This window comes from Nymphaea colorata, chromosome 10, assembly GCF_008831285.2.
Source record: "Nymphaea colorata isolate Beijing-Zhang1983 chromosome 10, ASM883128v2, whole genome shotgun sequence".
Taxonomy (NCBI): domain Eukaryota; kingdom Viridiplantae; phylum Streptophyta; class Magnoliopsida; order Nymphaeales; family Nymphaeaceae; genus Nymphaea; species Nymphaea colorata.
Genome location: NC_045147.1, coordinates 23,077,324 through 23,092,379, shown reverse-complemented (window position 1 = coordinate 23,092,379; position 15,056 = coordinate 23,077,324). Strand labels below are relative to the sequence as shown.

At 39.8% G+C, this 15,056-nt stretch overlaps 4 protein-coding genes across 4 annotated transcripts; 1 reads left to right on the top strand and 3 right to left on the bottom strand.

Annotated features, from left to right (window-relative positions):
• Positions 1-182: 182 nt before the first annotated feature.
• LOC116263249 (non-specific lipid-transfer protein 1-like) lies at positions 183-1,148 on the bottom strand. The gene is made up of 2 exons (XM_031642910.2): positions 527-1,148; positions 183-260 (listed from the first exon to the last, which is right to left on the bottom strand). The coding sequence occupies exons 1-2, from the start codon at positions 922-924 to the stop codon at positions 251-253; spliced, it is 408 nt and encodes a 135-aa protein (XP_031498770.1). The 5' UTR covers positions 925-1,148; the 3' UTR covers positions 183-250.
• A 4,050-nt stretch (positions 1,149-5,198) lies between these two features.
• Positions 5,199-5,934, bottom strand: LOC116263232 (non-specific lipid-transfer protein-like). The gene is made up of 2 exons (XM_031642885.1): positions 5,531-5,934; positions 5,199-5,434 (listed from the first exon to the last, which is right to left on the bottom strand). Exons 1-2 carry the CDS (start codon positions 5,902-5,904, stop codon positions 5,425-5,427), a joined length of 384 nt encoding a protein of 127 aa, XP_031498745.1. The 5' UTR covers positions 5,905-5,934; the 3' UTR covers positions 5,199-5,424.
• Positions 5,935-8,476: 2,542 nt separating this feature from the next.
• On the bottom strand, positions 8,477-9,303 carry LOC116263215 (non-specific lipid-transfer protein 1-like). The gene is made up of 2 exons (XM_031642862.2): positions 8,826-9,303; positions 8,477-8,737 (listed from the first exon to the last, which is right to left on the bottom strand). Exons 1-2 carry the CDS (start codon positions 9,191-9,193, stop codon positions 8,728-8,730), a joined length of 378 nt encoding a protein of 125 aa, XP_031498722.1. The 5' UTR covers positions 9,194-9,303; the 3' UTR covers positions 8,477-8,727.
• Positions 9,304-12,747: 3,444 nt separating this feature from the next.
• LOC116263179 (non-specific lipid-transfer protein 1-like) lies at positions 12,748-13,540 on the top strand. Its single transcript, XM_031642804.2, has 2 exons — positions 12,748-13,185; positions 13,274-13,540. Exons 1-2 carry the CDS (start codon positions 12,818-12,820, stop codon positions 13,281-13,283), a joined length of 378 nt encoding a protein of 125 aa, XP_031498664.1. The 5' UTR covers positions 12,748-12,817; the 3' UTR covers positions 13,284-13,540.
• Positions 13,541-15,056: the final 1,516 nt, after the last annotated feature.

Below are 15,056 nucleotides of genomic sequence, written 5' to 3'. Positions count from 1 at the left end.
CATTTTTGTACAGTGACAAGCAGAAGAGGCCATAAGAGAGAGAGAGAAGTAAAGTTATTACTGGAACACCATAAACTCTGGACTGGATTGCAGGACGGCTCTCAAAGAGAGATTACTAACCCTCTCACTCCCTCCCTCACTAACAACAAAACACATAAACGACTAATCTAAAGATCATCGTGATCGGCACCTTGATTCTCCCCTATGCTACTTCACAGCCACCGCCATTTGTAGACATGCTCCGCGCAGTTCACGCCACCCTGTAAGGCCACAAGAATCCGCAAGCCATTACTACCAGAAGTCAAAAAAAGGAAAACAAGAGAATCCAACACTTAATTTCTCAGGCGTGCACTCCTGCAGTTTGATCAGCAAAGGGGAATGACTATGCCGGCGTCTGGCAAATGTATGTATATATAAGAGTGTTGTAGTACTTGAAGTTAAGAAGTCGTCGGCTTTGTTGGTGCATATGTATATACATGAGATGTTAGAAATCAACAGATGTGCAGGGAAGGGAGTTGGGAATTACCTGTTGCAGTTGATGTTTGGGGAAACGTAAGGGAGGGAGACGCCACACTTTCTGGGGATGGAGCTGACGAGTCTGTGGTCGATCGCCGCAGCGTAGCCGGCGGAGAGGTCCTTGAGGCAGCGGCAGGCCGCTTGACGGTCGGCCCTTCCTCTGAGGGTGGACCGCAGGTTCCTTATGGCCCTGCAGCACTCCGGGGAAGGCCAGTTCCTCCCCCCTCTGAGGAAGTTGGTGTAGTCCATGCAAGGCATCAGCTGCCCATACATCGATTGGCATCTCGGCTCGAACGATGTCCCTGCCGCTGGTGCCACCATCACCACCACCAAAGCCGCCATCACCACCACCACAAGGGAGCAGGGCACCTTAACCAGCTGGGAAGAAGGATTGCATGTAGCAGCCATGACCCACCGATAGAACCTAGATCTCTTTCCTTTCTCTCTCTATATCTTTTGCTTGTGAATCTTTGAAGCTAGTTGAGGGTTTAAATAGAGAGGAAGGAAGAGCAAGTGAGGGAGAGAAAGAGGAAATTAAGCACCGGCAGCAGACCAGTAACAGTTAGAAAGTAGAATCTGCATCAAGCAAGTGATCTTCAAAGTCATGACTCCCTCTTCATTTTTTAAAAATAGTCGATCACTGGTCTTTAATAAACTACAACAATTAGTTCTTCCCGTGGTTGCGGATGATTTCCTCATAGTAAAGAGTCTGCCTTGCCGCCGATTGAAGGACGATTCCTTGTTTATAATTTGCATACGGCCGGGTTACCATGTGATTATATCTACTAATATGGTATTGTAAATTCCAAAAGAGCTTAGTAGGTCGGATCTAATGTAGATTTTGTCAATGTGACCAATTAAAGTGTCTCTGATGCCTTTGCTCTAGTTTGATTTTAAATCTTCAGAAATTGAGATCTATGAATCTAAAGTTTGACCTCTGATCTGCTGTCTAACCTTAGAGTGGACGTTTAGTTTGCAGTATACAAGAGTAAAACGAGGATTTCAAGTAGTGTATATATTAAGCATCCAATTTAAGATTCTTAAGTTGATGATGTATAGAATTTAATTAATTAGTGTAAATTTGTACATCGATTAGCAGCAGCAAGCCATGGTAGATCTTCGAATTGTCCAACATAAGAGGCAATCAAACATCACCCCAAAGTTTGGTTAATTTTAGACAAGCTAACAAGTTAAAGAACAAGAGACACGTTCATCTCAGATTAGTCGCACTATTATCAAAGTAAGAAATTGGTTGCCCGGGCATGGCCCTCAATTAGATGTACTTTTTTTCACCATATCTCACTTATCATAAATGCACATATTCGTTCCAATTTTATCGAATGTCTCATAAAAGATCATGTATTCACATATTTGGATTCGAATGTAGATGAAGAAAAGTCTAACCATATCCAAATCGATCTTTTAAATTCACAACAAAATCACAATTGAAATTATTTTAATTCCCATCTTACTCCGATATACAAAAAAAGTAGAGTCTAAGAAGATGACTTTCCAAACGCGTGAATATTAGTAGACAAGGAAAACGTAAATGGCCAAATTGATGCTTGTCATCCAATCAGACATGTATCTAAAATAGAATCATAATCTGACTCTGTATAAGCAGACGCCATTTCTTAAAGCTAAAACTGATCTGTTTTCTTAAATGAATGTCATACTTTTTTCTGTATCTGACTTAATTAAAGTACTTCAGTTGCATACCTAATTTGGATCTGATCCACTGACAAAGGTAAAGCTAGAGAATAAGTGTTCACTAATGAAACATTTAGTACTAGATTAGCTTATTTGTTTTTTAAATTAACTAAACGTAATCTTTGTCAAATTCTACAATCTATATTAGCATCATTTTCATCAGTGGCTTCTGCCTTTTATTTTCCTACTATATATAGCATGCATTTAGTAGATAATTTTGTAATTTTGTTCTTTATTTATCTATAATATTTAGCCTGCATTTATCTAATTGAAACATTTATCAAACAAAAAAATATAAATCACGAAAGATATTCGATGAGTCACAATCCAAAGTTTATATGTAAAAGCTGATGTAGAGTAGCAATCTTAATCAAGGGTAGCAGAATTTCTTTAACATATATGGACCGATGCACATCGCATTGGTAGGCAATTAAGAAGTCGGCAGTATGAGGGTTGTTAATCGAGCAACCTCTGGTGCTGAAATACTAGTGTCAGAGATCAACGCTATTTTAGCGCTAGAGCTCATGCTGTCAATTGTTTGTATTGAGATCACCACCCCACATCATGTGATTACAAAGAATCTATTTAAAGAGATGATTGTAAGTCAATCTTCTGAACAGTTGCCATACACCTATCTAGACAAGCCTTTAAGATGATTGAGATCAGCCCCCTGTTCTTCTAATATTTTATCAAGAAAATATATTTTAGATCTACTCTACAAATTTAATGCATCAAGCTTTTGCGTGATCACAAAGAAATTTTAATGCAAATTAGACTCCCGCAATTCGAGAACTGCTTTCCACTGAACCGTCTCTACCGCTTGAATCACACTTGTAGGGTTAGACCTTTTACAAAATAAGAAATAACAACTGTTGACAATTGTTGTACTCCTTGATTATCATAAAGTAAAAAATCTAACAAGATATGAATCTTATATGATATAATTTGTTATATTTACTTATGACAAGTCGGGTCAAACTCAACCATCGTCGAAGCACCCCACGTTAATCAGTTCTGGATCGTTGACTTGTCATGTACATCAATCAATATTATATATTTGGTATCATGAAGTATGCAAAAGTGGTTGAAGTATATAACAAGATCATGGTAACTGGTTGAAGTATATAACAAGAACATGGTAAGTAATAATACATCACATATATTAAAAGCGTCCACATGATGTGTGTGTGTGTGTATTGGTATATCCAAGAGAGATCTAATCTTGTATACACAATCTAACTTGAGTGAATGTTGAGAATATCCCTTTACAGAAGGGACATAGGTATGAATGACCCTCAAATATCAGCTGAATGATACGGTTTGATACAAATTAACAATCAGACAATACAGTAATTTTCTGTATCTTTTCGTAAATGGATTCCTCTGATACTGATTTGACAACATTAGGTTGGACTCTAAATCTGATGATGCAGCCTTTCAATGATGTCTGAACATTTTTTACTTCATCTCCAATAAACTCACTTTGGGAATGTAAAATAAACTAAGAACATATTATGCATTTATCTGCACATGCATATGCACAGATGATTCTTCTGTTAAGAGCGAACCATAGCTTGGTTTAATAATCAAGATTCATTGGCGAGTTACATAATGATTGTAGATAAACTCATGTGAACGTCATTGACATGAATAAAAAGAGAGAAAAGCTAGAGATGCAGATGCTAAGGCACATCAACCTATTGTCCAGGGAGCTAACCACTGTAAGCAAGTTTTTTTGCCAAAAAAGATAAACGGACTGAATCCTCCTGCTCATGATGTCAGCAATGGAACAAGTATTGATGTGCCTATATAACACATAATCCTCAGCTCGGGGAGCTCTCTGCGAGGGCGGAGATCTCTTGGGGAAGGCGTAGAAGGGGAGAGCAGGAGTAGCGGAACAGAGGAAGAAGAAATGAGCGGGCACGACTCTCTCTAAGTACTTCTCCACCACCAAGAAGGGAGAGATCCCCTAGCTGAAAGAGGAGCTCAATTCCCAATTCAAGGTCCTGCATTCCTTCGCTTCACATTTTTGACCTCGGTGAACAAAACCTGAGATCCCGTTTGGGAGTGGTTTACTTGATCTACGTACACTGGGGAAAGTCTCTTTTTCCTTAGTTGCTACTTGCGCCCATTGGTTGGCCCTGAGTACAGATCTGGGAGGTTTTTGTCAGTAATCGGCTTCCGATCTGTATGTTTCTTGTTGAGAACTTGAGCTTCTAAGTTGTTTATTTGTTTGTTTTTTCTTGATGGGATCTCCTTTCTTTCTTGTGTTGTTTGGGAAAATCGAATATATCCAAGAGAGATCTAATCTTGTATGTGTGATGTTACGATTAATCTAGCAGGAAACACAAACGCGGCCTATTCTCCAATTTGGGTGTGCTTTTGAACTATGAAGATTTCAATGGTTCTTGTTACACAAGAATATTTCATCATAAAATTATGGTTCTTTAAATTTGAACCAAGAATAAGCAGCGAGAAATGCATTCACTTGTTTAATCTTAAGCTAAAAAACATACTTTTAAGTGTATAATTTTTGATGTCGGATTTCGCCGTCGCTGTAAGAGATACCGTTCCGTTTTCTCTGTCTCTCTCTCTCTCCATATCATAAAAATGCCGTTCATCCAAATTCGAAACAATATGACAGTATCCAGATATTATTATTTATCAAGTTGCGATCTGGTGTATATTATGCAGCTTAACAGCTGAATTGGATTCAAGACTGATATTGACTGCGACCCGAGAAAGATGGTCCAGAATCACTTACACAACTTTTTGATCGTATGGTCGCCGGATTTGGATTGGATTTTTAAAATAGAGTCCTTGGTGTATTTTTCGGAGGACATCATTTCGATCCTTGGTGTATTTTTCGTTTGTAACTCATCTTCATTTCGATCCTTAGTCACACGTTTTTGATCCAGATTTAATTCCACATTTTGGTATCTTTTTCTTCTGCACACGAGAGCGAGAGAGAGTGTCAAATGTTCACGAATTTATTACTGAATACTAGAAAACGAAAACAAGACATGCAGTTCTACCACTACAATGAAAAATGAGAGAGATGGCACTGCATTTTTTTTCTCTCTCTAACTTCAAGACACAGAAACAACCAAACTAAAGGATCTTCCTCAGCATCGTGAACCACGGCCCATTCCCAACATCACCGGGACGAGCATAGAGTTGCACCGTCTGCTACTTACTTCAGCCAATCCTGAAAGGCAAGCAAGCACATGAACGATCAGCCAATTTGCTATAAGAAAAGCCATCGAGGAGAAGAAAGAGAAGCGAGTGCAGTGGTGCATGGTACCTGTTGCAGTTGATGTTGCTGGAAATGGGGTAAGGAAGGTTGACGCCGCACTTCTTGGGGAGGGAGCTGATGACGCCGTAGTTGACGGCGCCGGCGAAGCGGGAAGCAAGGCTCTTGAGGCAGACGCAGGCGGCTTGGCGGTCGGACCGCAGCTTGATGCTGAAGTTGAGGCTCCTGATGCCGCTGCAGCAGGAGATAGATGGCCCGGTGCGGCCTCCGCCGGAGACGTAGCTCGTGCACGGCGTCAGCTTCCCGTACACACTCCCGCAGCTCACGGCGGCCGTCGCCGTCGGCATCGACTCCAATAGGATCATCGCTACCAGCACCACCACAAGGACTGAAAGCTTAACGCTGGAAGAAGAGGTGGCTGCCATGATCGAGTATTGAGCTATCTTCTCTCTCGCTGTTTGTGCGTGTCATATATGGCTCCGCGTGAGGGTATAAATAGAGCTAAAGGAAGAGAGATAGTCGATTGGTGGTAAAAAAGGACGAAATCTGTGAAGGAAAAACAAAAGTCTTTGCATCGAGGGAAGATCAGATCAGGTGCTGTAGTTAAGCAAGTGTGCTGCATATTACGTTGTAAAATAATAGACTTTTCGTGAAATGTGTTCATGTAGACATGTGAAAAGCTATAAAACAATTGAACTTTAAGCAACCGATACGTTGGTTCGGACCTGGATTGGTGCACGGAAGCAGGACGATGAGAATTTTAAAAGCGAGTATATGCGTACTATTATTATTATTATACAGCATACGGATTGTAGGCTCGACTTTGATAAGTTGGAACCGACAAACTTTATTTAATGCGGGGTCATGTGGGTGGAGCTTTTAGAACGCCCTATAAGCGTACCGGACACCCACCTGAGGTATTTCATTTGCTATTAATGTTCGATCCGGAGATCGATTAGAGGCAGTAGTTTAAAGTTTAAACAAAATGCAGATGGTCATTAATGTTGCCCATGTGATCCAGTTATCAAACTCTCCACCGGTTCCCTCCTTCTCTGTTTGTGTGTTATTTTAATTACTCAAGCTGTAGTAATTAACCAGGCCCGCTTAACAGTTCCTCTATTGACTAACAAGGTGTGGCTATCGATGGAAAATATTTACTACCATCTAAAAGCCTGTTCGATTCCTTCGCTTCTACTCTTTCTTTCTTGTGGCTTTGAGATAGAGCAGTGAGATCTCTCTCTCTCTCTCTCTCTCTCTCTCTCTTTTGTTCAACTCATTGGCTGCTTGATTGGCTTCTGTAGCTCCAATGGACTTCGGACTGGTTTCTGGAAGCCGGAACAGTCTAAAAGAGGCAGGACTAGAGCCCTTCTCCCACTCTGCGTACAATGAACTATTAGAACTAAACATTAGTTGGCGGATGGCATTATGAGCTAAACCGAGTTCAGATTTACAGAACATATTATCTTAAGCGTTCAAATGCAGAGTCCCCAATCCAAAATGTGCTCACTGTTTGAGTTAATAAATTGGATGTCACTACTTGGTAGAACCAGCGTTTGCGTTGTAAAAGTTCACCACATTAGACGAACAAATGCTTATATATATATATTTTGATGTATTATCTAATGTTCACAGACTATTGGGCAGCAGCTTCAAAGGTTTCCTTGTTTTGCAGTGCAACCGATTCAAGTTTGAATGGGTTACATGTTGCAATTCCATGCGCCCGATTGAAAAATGTAGGAAAGGGACGCTCGGGACTAGTCGCTTGCTTAATCTTTTCCTTCATCAAAAACCAGACAAGCAAATAAAATTTCCTATACAAACAATGCCATGCATGTCGGTTAATGGTACTCTTAAACCCCAATCAGCAGGCTCTTTTTGCTGTCTACCAATCTTAAAAAAATTTAGAACCGAATTTCAGCCAGCCATTGGTTAGGCGAATCGGAAAGAGTTATTGTAAAATTTATTCTTTGAAAAGTATAGATGCAAAAAATATAGAAAGAAAAAAAAATATCAACAAGGACAGACTTAAATTGGCTTAATAAGCTATATTTGCAAAATAACATGTAAAACTCCCAAATGAGCTCTAGATCCGGTGCAACCGCACCTAAGAGATGAGATCGAGTTGCGTGCACAAGGTCAAAGATACAGTAACAAAGAAGGAGAGAAGGTTTGGGATTTACAATTTTTTGATAATGAAGTGTACTTTTTAATCTTTTTTTACTTTTTTACAATCTCTTTTTTATCCTTTCAAAACCCCATCAAGGGTATTTTGGTCATTACAAACCTTTATGCATGCAAAGATGTGTGCCAGTGCATGTAACCAGCTTCATGATAATATTTTTACATATTAAAATGTAATGAAATTACAAACTTCCGATTAAAAGGTTTTCCAATTCCGCAGATAGCCAGCCAGCCTACTTAAGTACACACACACTTAAAGGTCACAGTTTTAAACAGCCAAAATGCCGGCTGACGTAAATCAAACCATAAGATAAAAATTGAAGTTGGTCGTGACTGAATATATTAAATGAATCACGGAAGCCCACTGACATAAACCAAGACATAATTAGCAACGGATAAGTGGGTTTGAACCGCCGCAGGTGGATAGCAGTCTACACTTAATGTGCAGTTAAACTGATCTTCGATATTTGCAAGTTGATAATAGTTTTCTCTTCCGAAACAAGGATATTAGTTTTCAAATATAGGGCCTTCCCATTCGATTATTGGATATCTGTCTATATATCTTGAAGATGATCACTCATCAACGCCCTTTTCAACTGATCCTTTATTACTCCAATTTTCAGTTAAACAAACAGTACATATTATCAGTTATTAGCATCATTTTCTGTTCTATGAAGCCGGATTTTCTTCTTTTTTTTTTCTGGATGTTAAACTAATTAGTTCTGGATCAATATATCATCCCGATTTATTTATATTTATGTAGATAGAGATAGAGAGAGAGAGAAAGAGAGAGAGGGAAGCGTGCAAAATGCTCAAAGTTGACAAGTTTATTAGCTAGCACTAGCTAGAAACAGGAAAAAGGAAGGAGAGGGTTCAACATCGATAAAGGACCGACACTTTTACTCTCTGAGTCTCTCTCCTTGTAACTACGTAAAAGACACAGACCACAACTAAACTAAACTTAAAGTAGGAGATGATCATCGTCGGCAGTACTGTGAACCAGGAACGGCGTCTTCCGATGACGAGCAGCTGCAGCATATATAGTGAGGCTCCATCTACTGATTAATTCAGTGTACCCTGCAAAAGAAAAAGAAGAACCATTACAACTGATCATTAACCTTGAGAAAAAGAGAGATGGAAGGAGAGAGGTTGTCAGAAACTGTACGTGCTGCAGTCGATGGAGGGGGAGATCTTGTAGGGGAGGGAGACGCCGCACTTCTGTGGCAGGTCCTTGACGATGTTGAAGTCGATGGCGCCGGCGTAGCGGGAGCCAAGGTCCTTGAGGCAGCGGCAGGCCGATTGGCGATCGGCCTGCAGCTTGAGGCCGGACTTGAGGCCCTTGATGCCGGAGCAGCAGGAGTCGGAGGGGGGCGTGACGCCGCCGCCGGTGACGTAGCCCATGCATGGCATGAGGCGCGAGTACACCGAGTTGCAGGATGTGTCCGCCGTTGCAGACATCACCCCCACCAACGCCACCACCACAACAAAGAGCGAGAGCTTAACAAAGGAAGAAGCATTTGCAATGGCTGCCATGGCTGAGCTCTTAGTTCAGCTAATTCTTTCTCACTCTTTGTATTTGTGATTGTGTGGTGCCTAGATGGAGCTGGGCGAGGGTTTAAATAGGCGGAAGATGCGTCGAAGCTTGTCTCTGGAGAGGGAGAGAGAGAGAGAGTTAAAGCACGGTAGTGCTTAATGGAGCCCGAAAGCTAGCAGAGTGTTGTTTGATTATTTTAAAATGTGGATGCGATCGCTCTGGATCTTTCAACCAGATCAGTTTCTCAAAGTTTATTTCCATGCAATTTCTTTATAAAGTTGTTTTCTCCTTTTAAGACTATGCCAAAGTAATTATTTTTCTTTCCATACCTTTGCTCCTCCTTCAACTTGAATATAAATATGATCATCTCATCGGATATCCCTCGCAGTTTACAATAATCAGGATTTTGGATTCTTTGGAATCGTATTCAAGTATAGTCCGCAGTGACAAAACTGGTAGAGATGTCTGTCAACTGTTTAACTGCCATAGCCTAAACCAGAACAAAGGCAAATTTCTTGATAAACAGCTAATGGAAAAGTGATCAATTTCTGCTCTGAACACGATATTATATTCACAACATATATGAACTTAATGGCTACACAAAGGGCTGTCTTGCCTAGATTGTGTCAATTTCTGGTGTTTCTCATCGGCATTTCTTTTTTCTTTTTATATCATGATCTAACACGATGAATCAAAATACTGCTCCAGAAGAAAGCTTTAATTTCGTCAATAGAATAAATGCAGTCTTCATTTTTCACCACTCATTCTCTCCAATATCTCTGTTTCCTCAAAGCAGCATGCAGCGGGGAGACTCCATTGCACGGCATTTTATGTCACTGTTTCGTCGAAGCAGCCAGGGCTTCTCTCTCTCTTGTATATATATATATATATATATATATAACCTGCATAGTTTATTTAACGATACCTAGCTAATTCTGAATCACATTGTCCCGCCGTATAAAAACATAAACCAAAATTAGCATAAAAATAAGTAAGCCCATTGATCTATTATTTTTTGGGGGTTCGGTGTTCATGATCTTGCTTGGTTTCAGATCGTAAATATAAAATATATGAAATTCGAACTATGGATTGCTATGTACTCCTTTACCCGCACAAGCAGTGACGCTCATTGGGACCTGTGAAGAAGCAGACTTTTTTTCGACAATTTCTGATTTAAATTAAATTTCTGTCTGTGTTCACCCTTCACGTGTCCTTCATGTGATTGAATGGGAGGAGCGCACGTGAGCTACATCTGGTTGGCCATTTTAGAATCTTTCTACGAGAAATATTTATTTAAATTTTTTATATTAATAGTACGGAAGTACATTGATTAACGGGAGAGCAAAAGGAAGTCTTATTTTTCCTCTTCATTTTTTTTTTAGTTCAAAAGGTTGATTTATGATGTTTTTTTACAGCACGAAGAGATAATTCAAAACAAAAACTCATCGTATAATGAGACCTCATCCGAACTCTTACACCATAAAAAAACACAATTCAAAACAAAAACTAATCGTATAATTAGACCTCATCCAAACTCTTACAACTCTTATACCAACCTCAAAACTAATCGTATAATTAGACCTCATCCAAACTCTTACACTATAAAAAGACATTAAAAGAATTCAAAACAAAAACTAATCGTATAATTAGACCAACCTCCTTAAGCTATCAACGCTCCTTAGGACTTGGTATATTTAAGCAAATCTCAACAGACGCCTGATTTGACTAGAATTGACTTTGCTATCTTTCTTGGTCGGCATAAAACCAAGTTTTTTTTTATTATCTGATTTTAATACTCTAGTAATCAAGATGTATATATATATATATATATATATATATATATATATATATATATATATATATATATATATATATAGAGAGAGAGAGAGAGAGAGAGAGAGAGAGAGAGAGAGAGAGAGAGAGAGAGAGAGAGAGAGAGAGGAGCACGGTCGCCAAGATGCTGACTATGTGGAGTACCGATTGCACCGTCATATGGGTGCATGTCTCAAACAATAGGTTTACGGGCCGTTGGAATTTTTAATTGCAGAGGGTAAGGTTCAAATTTATATATATATCGAGATAATTAAGTTGGTGGTCCACAAACGCGGTGGATGCTCTAAAGATGGTCTTGGAAGTCGTGTTAGACTTGGCTTTTGCACATATTGATTAAGATTCAAACGTTAATTTCTTTTAAAAGGCGTACAGAGGTGCAATGACCTTTGCACAATTTATTTATCATTTGGAGCTCAGACCAACTCCTTTCCCGCTTTATATAACTTAAAATTTGTACTTCGTTTGTGATTGGCTTCTAATTTATTATTACCAAGTACATTTTGATGAATATGTGGAAAGAGGGGAATCATCGCTTCTTTTGGATTTTGGAAAATTATGAAATTGTTTAAGAATTTTTCAATTTTTTTTTTTAAAGAAATCACATTTAGCCCCTCCCTCGAACTTAGGAGGAAGCTGAAATCCCCTATTTTAGGGGCTACAATTATTACATCAAAAAGAATAATAATAAAATAACAAGACGGACCGTCGTGGAAGTTTCGGTATTTTCAAATTTCTCAGCCTGCCGCTTCAAGTCGAGAAAAAAATAGTTTAATTCACTTATGCTACAGCGTTCCTCTGACACACTTGTTGGTTGGAGAGCTACCTAATCTTACATTTCAACATTTTTTTGGAATATCTGGTACATACACAAAACATGTTATTAATAAAAATTATCTTTGCGCTAAGGACAATAACACAGCTAGTGAAGTAAAGTAAAACCAAGGCGCATCAACCGCTGGTTGAAAACTACTTGCAATGATCTGGGAAACAGAAACAATAAACAAATATTGGAAGTAGAGGAACACCAAAAACAAAAAATAAGCACTTGGCGTTAACGATTAATGTGAGGAACATACATAAATTTGTGAAGAAATCATCCACAAACCCAAAACACAAAACATACATAAGTTCGCCTGAAAAACTATCCAAAAAAGCTGGAAAGCATCTAAGTAAATCTTGGAAAAGATTACACTAGTTTCTCAGTGTGGTAGTCATCTTAGAGCGCACATGACATGACTCATATCAGAGACATTTAAAAATTAATTATGTCAGAATGAAGGTGTCCAAAAATAATGTCGAAGCGGCAGAAGAGTCCTAACATCGCAACCTGTCCGGTTGCGCACCACCCAAGAATAGATTTAGTCGTGCCCGTATCGCCGGAGACACGACCTGGCGGAGTAAACCTTTCATCTGAGTTCCAGATCCGGCCGGTCGACCTTTTGGTTCCGCTAGATTCTCACGTGACAAGCCTTTAAAGAAATGCTCGGTCTTACAGGTTCTGTACAATTATACAGAGTCCACACGATCTGTTCTCGAGGGGAGAGCACTGCTACTTAAAATATTTTACTCCGCCGGGCGCTCCCATGCATTAAATCCTAGCAGAGCATTGCCTCCAATGCAGATTTAATGCTCAAACCAATCACTCATTGGACAACGAAGTGAAGCTCCCTCTCACAACACGACCCTCACCCGCCTTCCGTCTATTTAAACCTTCGCCCAGCTCCATCTAGGCACCACACAATCACAAATACAAAGAGTGAGAGAGAATTAGCTGAACTAAGAGCTCAGCCATGGCAGCCATTGCAAATGCTTCTTCCTTTGTTAAGCTCTCGCTCTTTGTTGTGGTGGTGGCGTTGGTGGGGGTGATGTCTGCAACGGCGGACACATCCTGCAACTCGGTGTACTCGCGCCTCATGCCATGCATGGGCTACGTCACCGGCGGCGGCGTCACGCCCCCCTCCGACTCCTGCTGCTCCGGCATCAAGGGCCTCAAGTCCGGCCTCAAGCTGCAGGCCGACCGCCAATCGGCCTGCCGCTGCCTCAAGGACCTTGGCTCCCGCTACGCCGGCGCCATCGACTTCAACGTCGTCAAGAACCTGCCACAGAAGTGCGGCGTCTCCCTCCCCTACAAGATCTCCCCCTCCATCGACTGCAGCACGTACAGTTTCTGACAACTTCTCTCCTTCCATCTCTCTTTTTCTCAAGGTTAATGATCAGTTGTAATGGTTCTTCTTTTTCTTTTGCAGGGTACACTGAATTAATCAGTAGATGGAGCTCACTATATATGCTGCAGCTGCTCGTCATCGGAAGACGCCGTTCCTGGTTCACAGTACTGCCGACGATGATCATCTCCTACTTCTAGTTTAGTTTAGTTTAGTTGTCATGTGTGTCTTTTACGTAGTCACAAGGAGAGAGAGTAAAAGTGTCGGTCCGCTATCGATGTTGAACCCTCTCCTTCCTTTTCCTGCTTCTAGCTACTGCTAGCTAATAAACTTGTCAACTTTGGTCATTTTGCACGCTTCTCTCTCTGTCTCTAGTATATATATATATATATATATAATGCTGCCTTCAAAAAATGTTATGTTTCAGTTGAAAATTTTATTTTCAATGGACGTCTACTGAACGTATGCCAAAACTAACTTAAAGTTTTGACTCAGATGTGAGTCAAAATGTAAATGAGATCTGAATTGACAAATCGGAATCCCATTCAGTTGTAATGTATTATCTAATTCTGATATTAATGGCTTGTGCAATGGCTGTCTCTTTTGCTGGGCCTGTACAAGAGCTCTTGTCCCCGAAAAATGCTTGCACTTAATCTTCGACTTCATGGGCCAAATATGTTTGCATGTTGGCGATGGAGATGAAGATTTGGAATATAAGAAGATGCAGATCCACCACCAATTAATACAACCTGCAATTTCTATTCGCCATCAAAATCAAACCATAGAGCCTGCAGGATGTGATCTTCTAATAAAACTTGACGAAACCTTGGCGTTCTCCCTCTTCCAGAAAATAATTAAAAGAGTTCTGCCCACAGAGCCAGGAGTTTTAGACTTACAATCAGCATTATAATAGTAGCATGCTGCACTAATGGCTTTTGGTTCGAATTCAATCGGCTCCCTACGATTGTGTTTGATATCGGCACTCAAACTTTGAAAAAAGCATGGTATCATTTGTGAATGTTTTACTGAACCAAGGTATTATAATGGCGTCAATGCTGATTACGATTTCTAATTTTTTAACGTAAAGCAAAGCCGATCCCAAGCTTTACAAGGAGGACATACCACAAGCAAAAAGGAAGAAGGGGAAAGCTGGTTGTCAATTAATCAATCGACACTCTTTACGTTTTCTAATAGTAAAAGGAAAAATTTGATGCATGTTTTTTCGCTCTGGGAAGTTAAATATGCCACAAGTATTTAATCAGAGCTGCTGGTGGTTACAATAACAACTCAATTGAGAGAATCTAATTGCAGAAAAGCAAGTTTTGCGAGAAAAATTAACAGCAAACTTGATCGAATGTAAAGTGTGGTGCCATTTCTAGAAAAACAGGAAACAAGAAAAATCAAGCACTCCTCAGACAATTGATATTAACCATTGCATGTCATGGCTTTAGGGGCGAGGGAAATTGTTTCGGCCTTCCTCCCATGTATTATTTTATTAAAAAACTAAGCAAGTTAACATCTGTTCTTTTATTTGAATCCTCGTTTGGATGAGCTAGCACAAGTGGTAGATAGGAAAGTACAAAACGCTAGGCTCGAGTCATATATTGCTTCGTTCCAGTCGAGTCTACTCTTTTAAGTTTGTATCACTTTATTCATACATATATATATTTTTAATGAAAATGAGTCATAAGAAAGGTGTTAAAATTTATTAAAAATGATCGAAGATTAACAAATATAAAAGACACGAGGTGAGCTTAACTTTATTTAGTTTACACAGGTGAGTTAGAGTTAACACCCGAGTTGGCTGGACTCGTTGTACGTCTGATCTGATCTGGGGGAGAACATTGGGGGTTTGAAAACTTTTTTC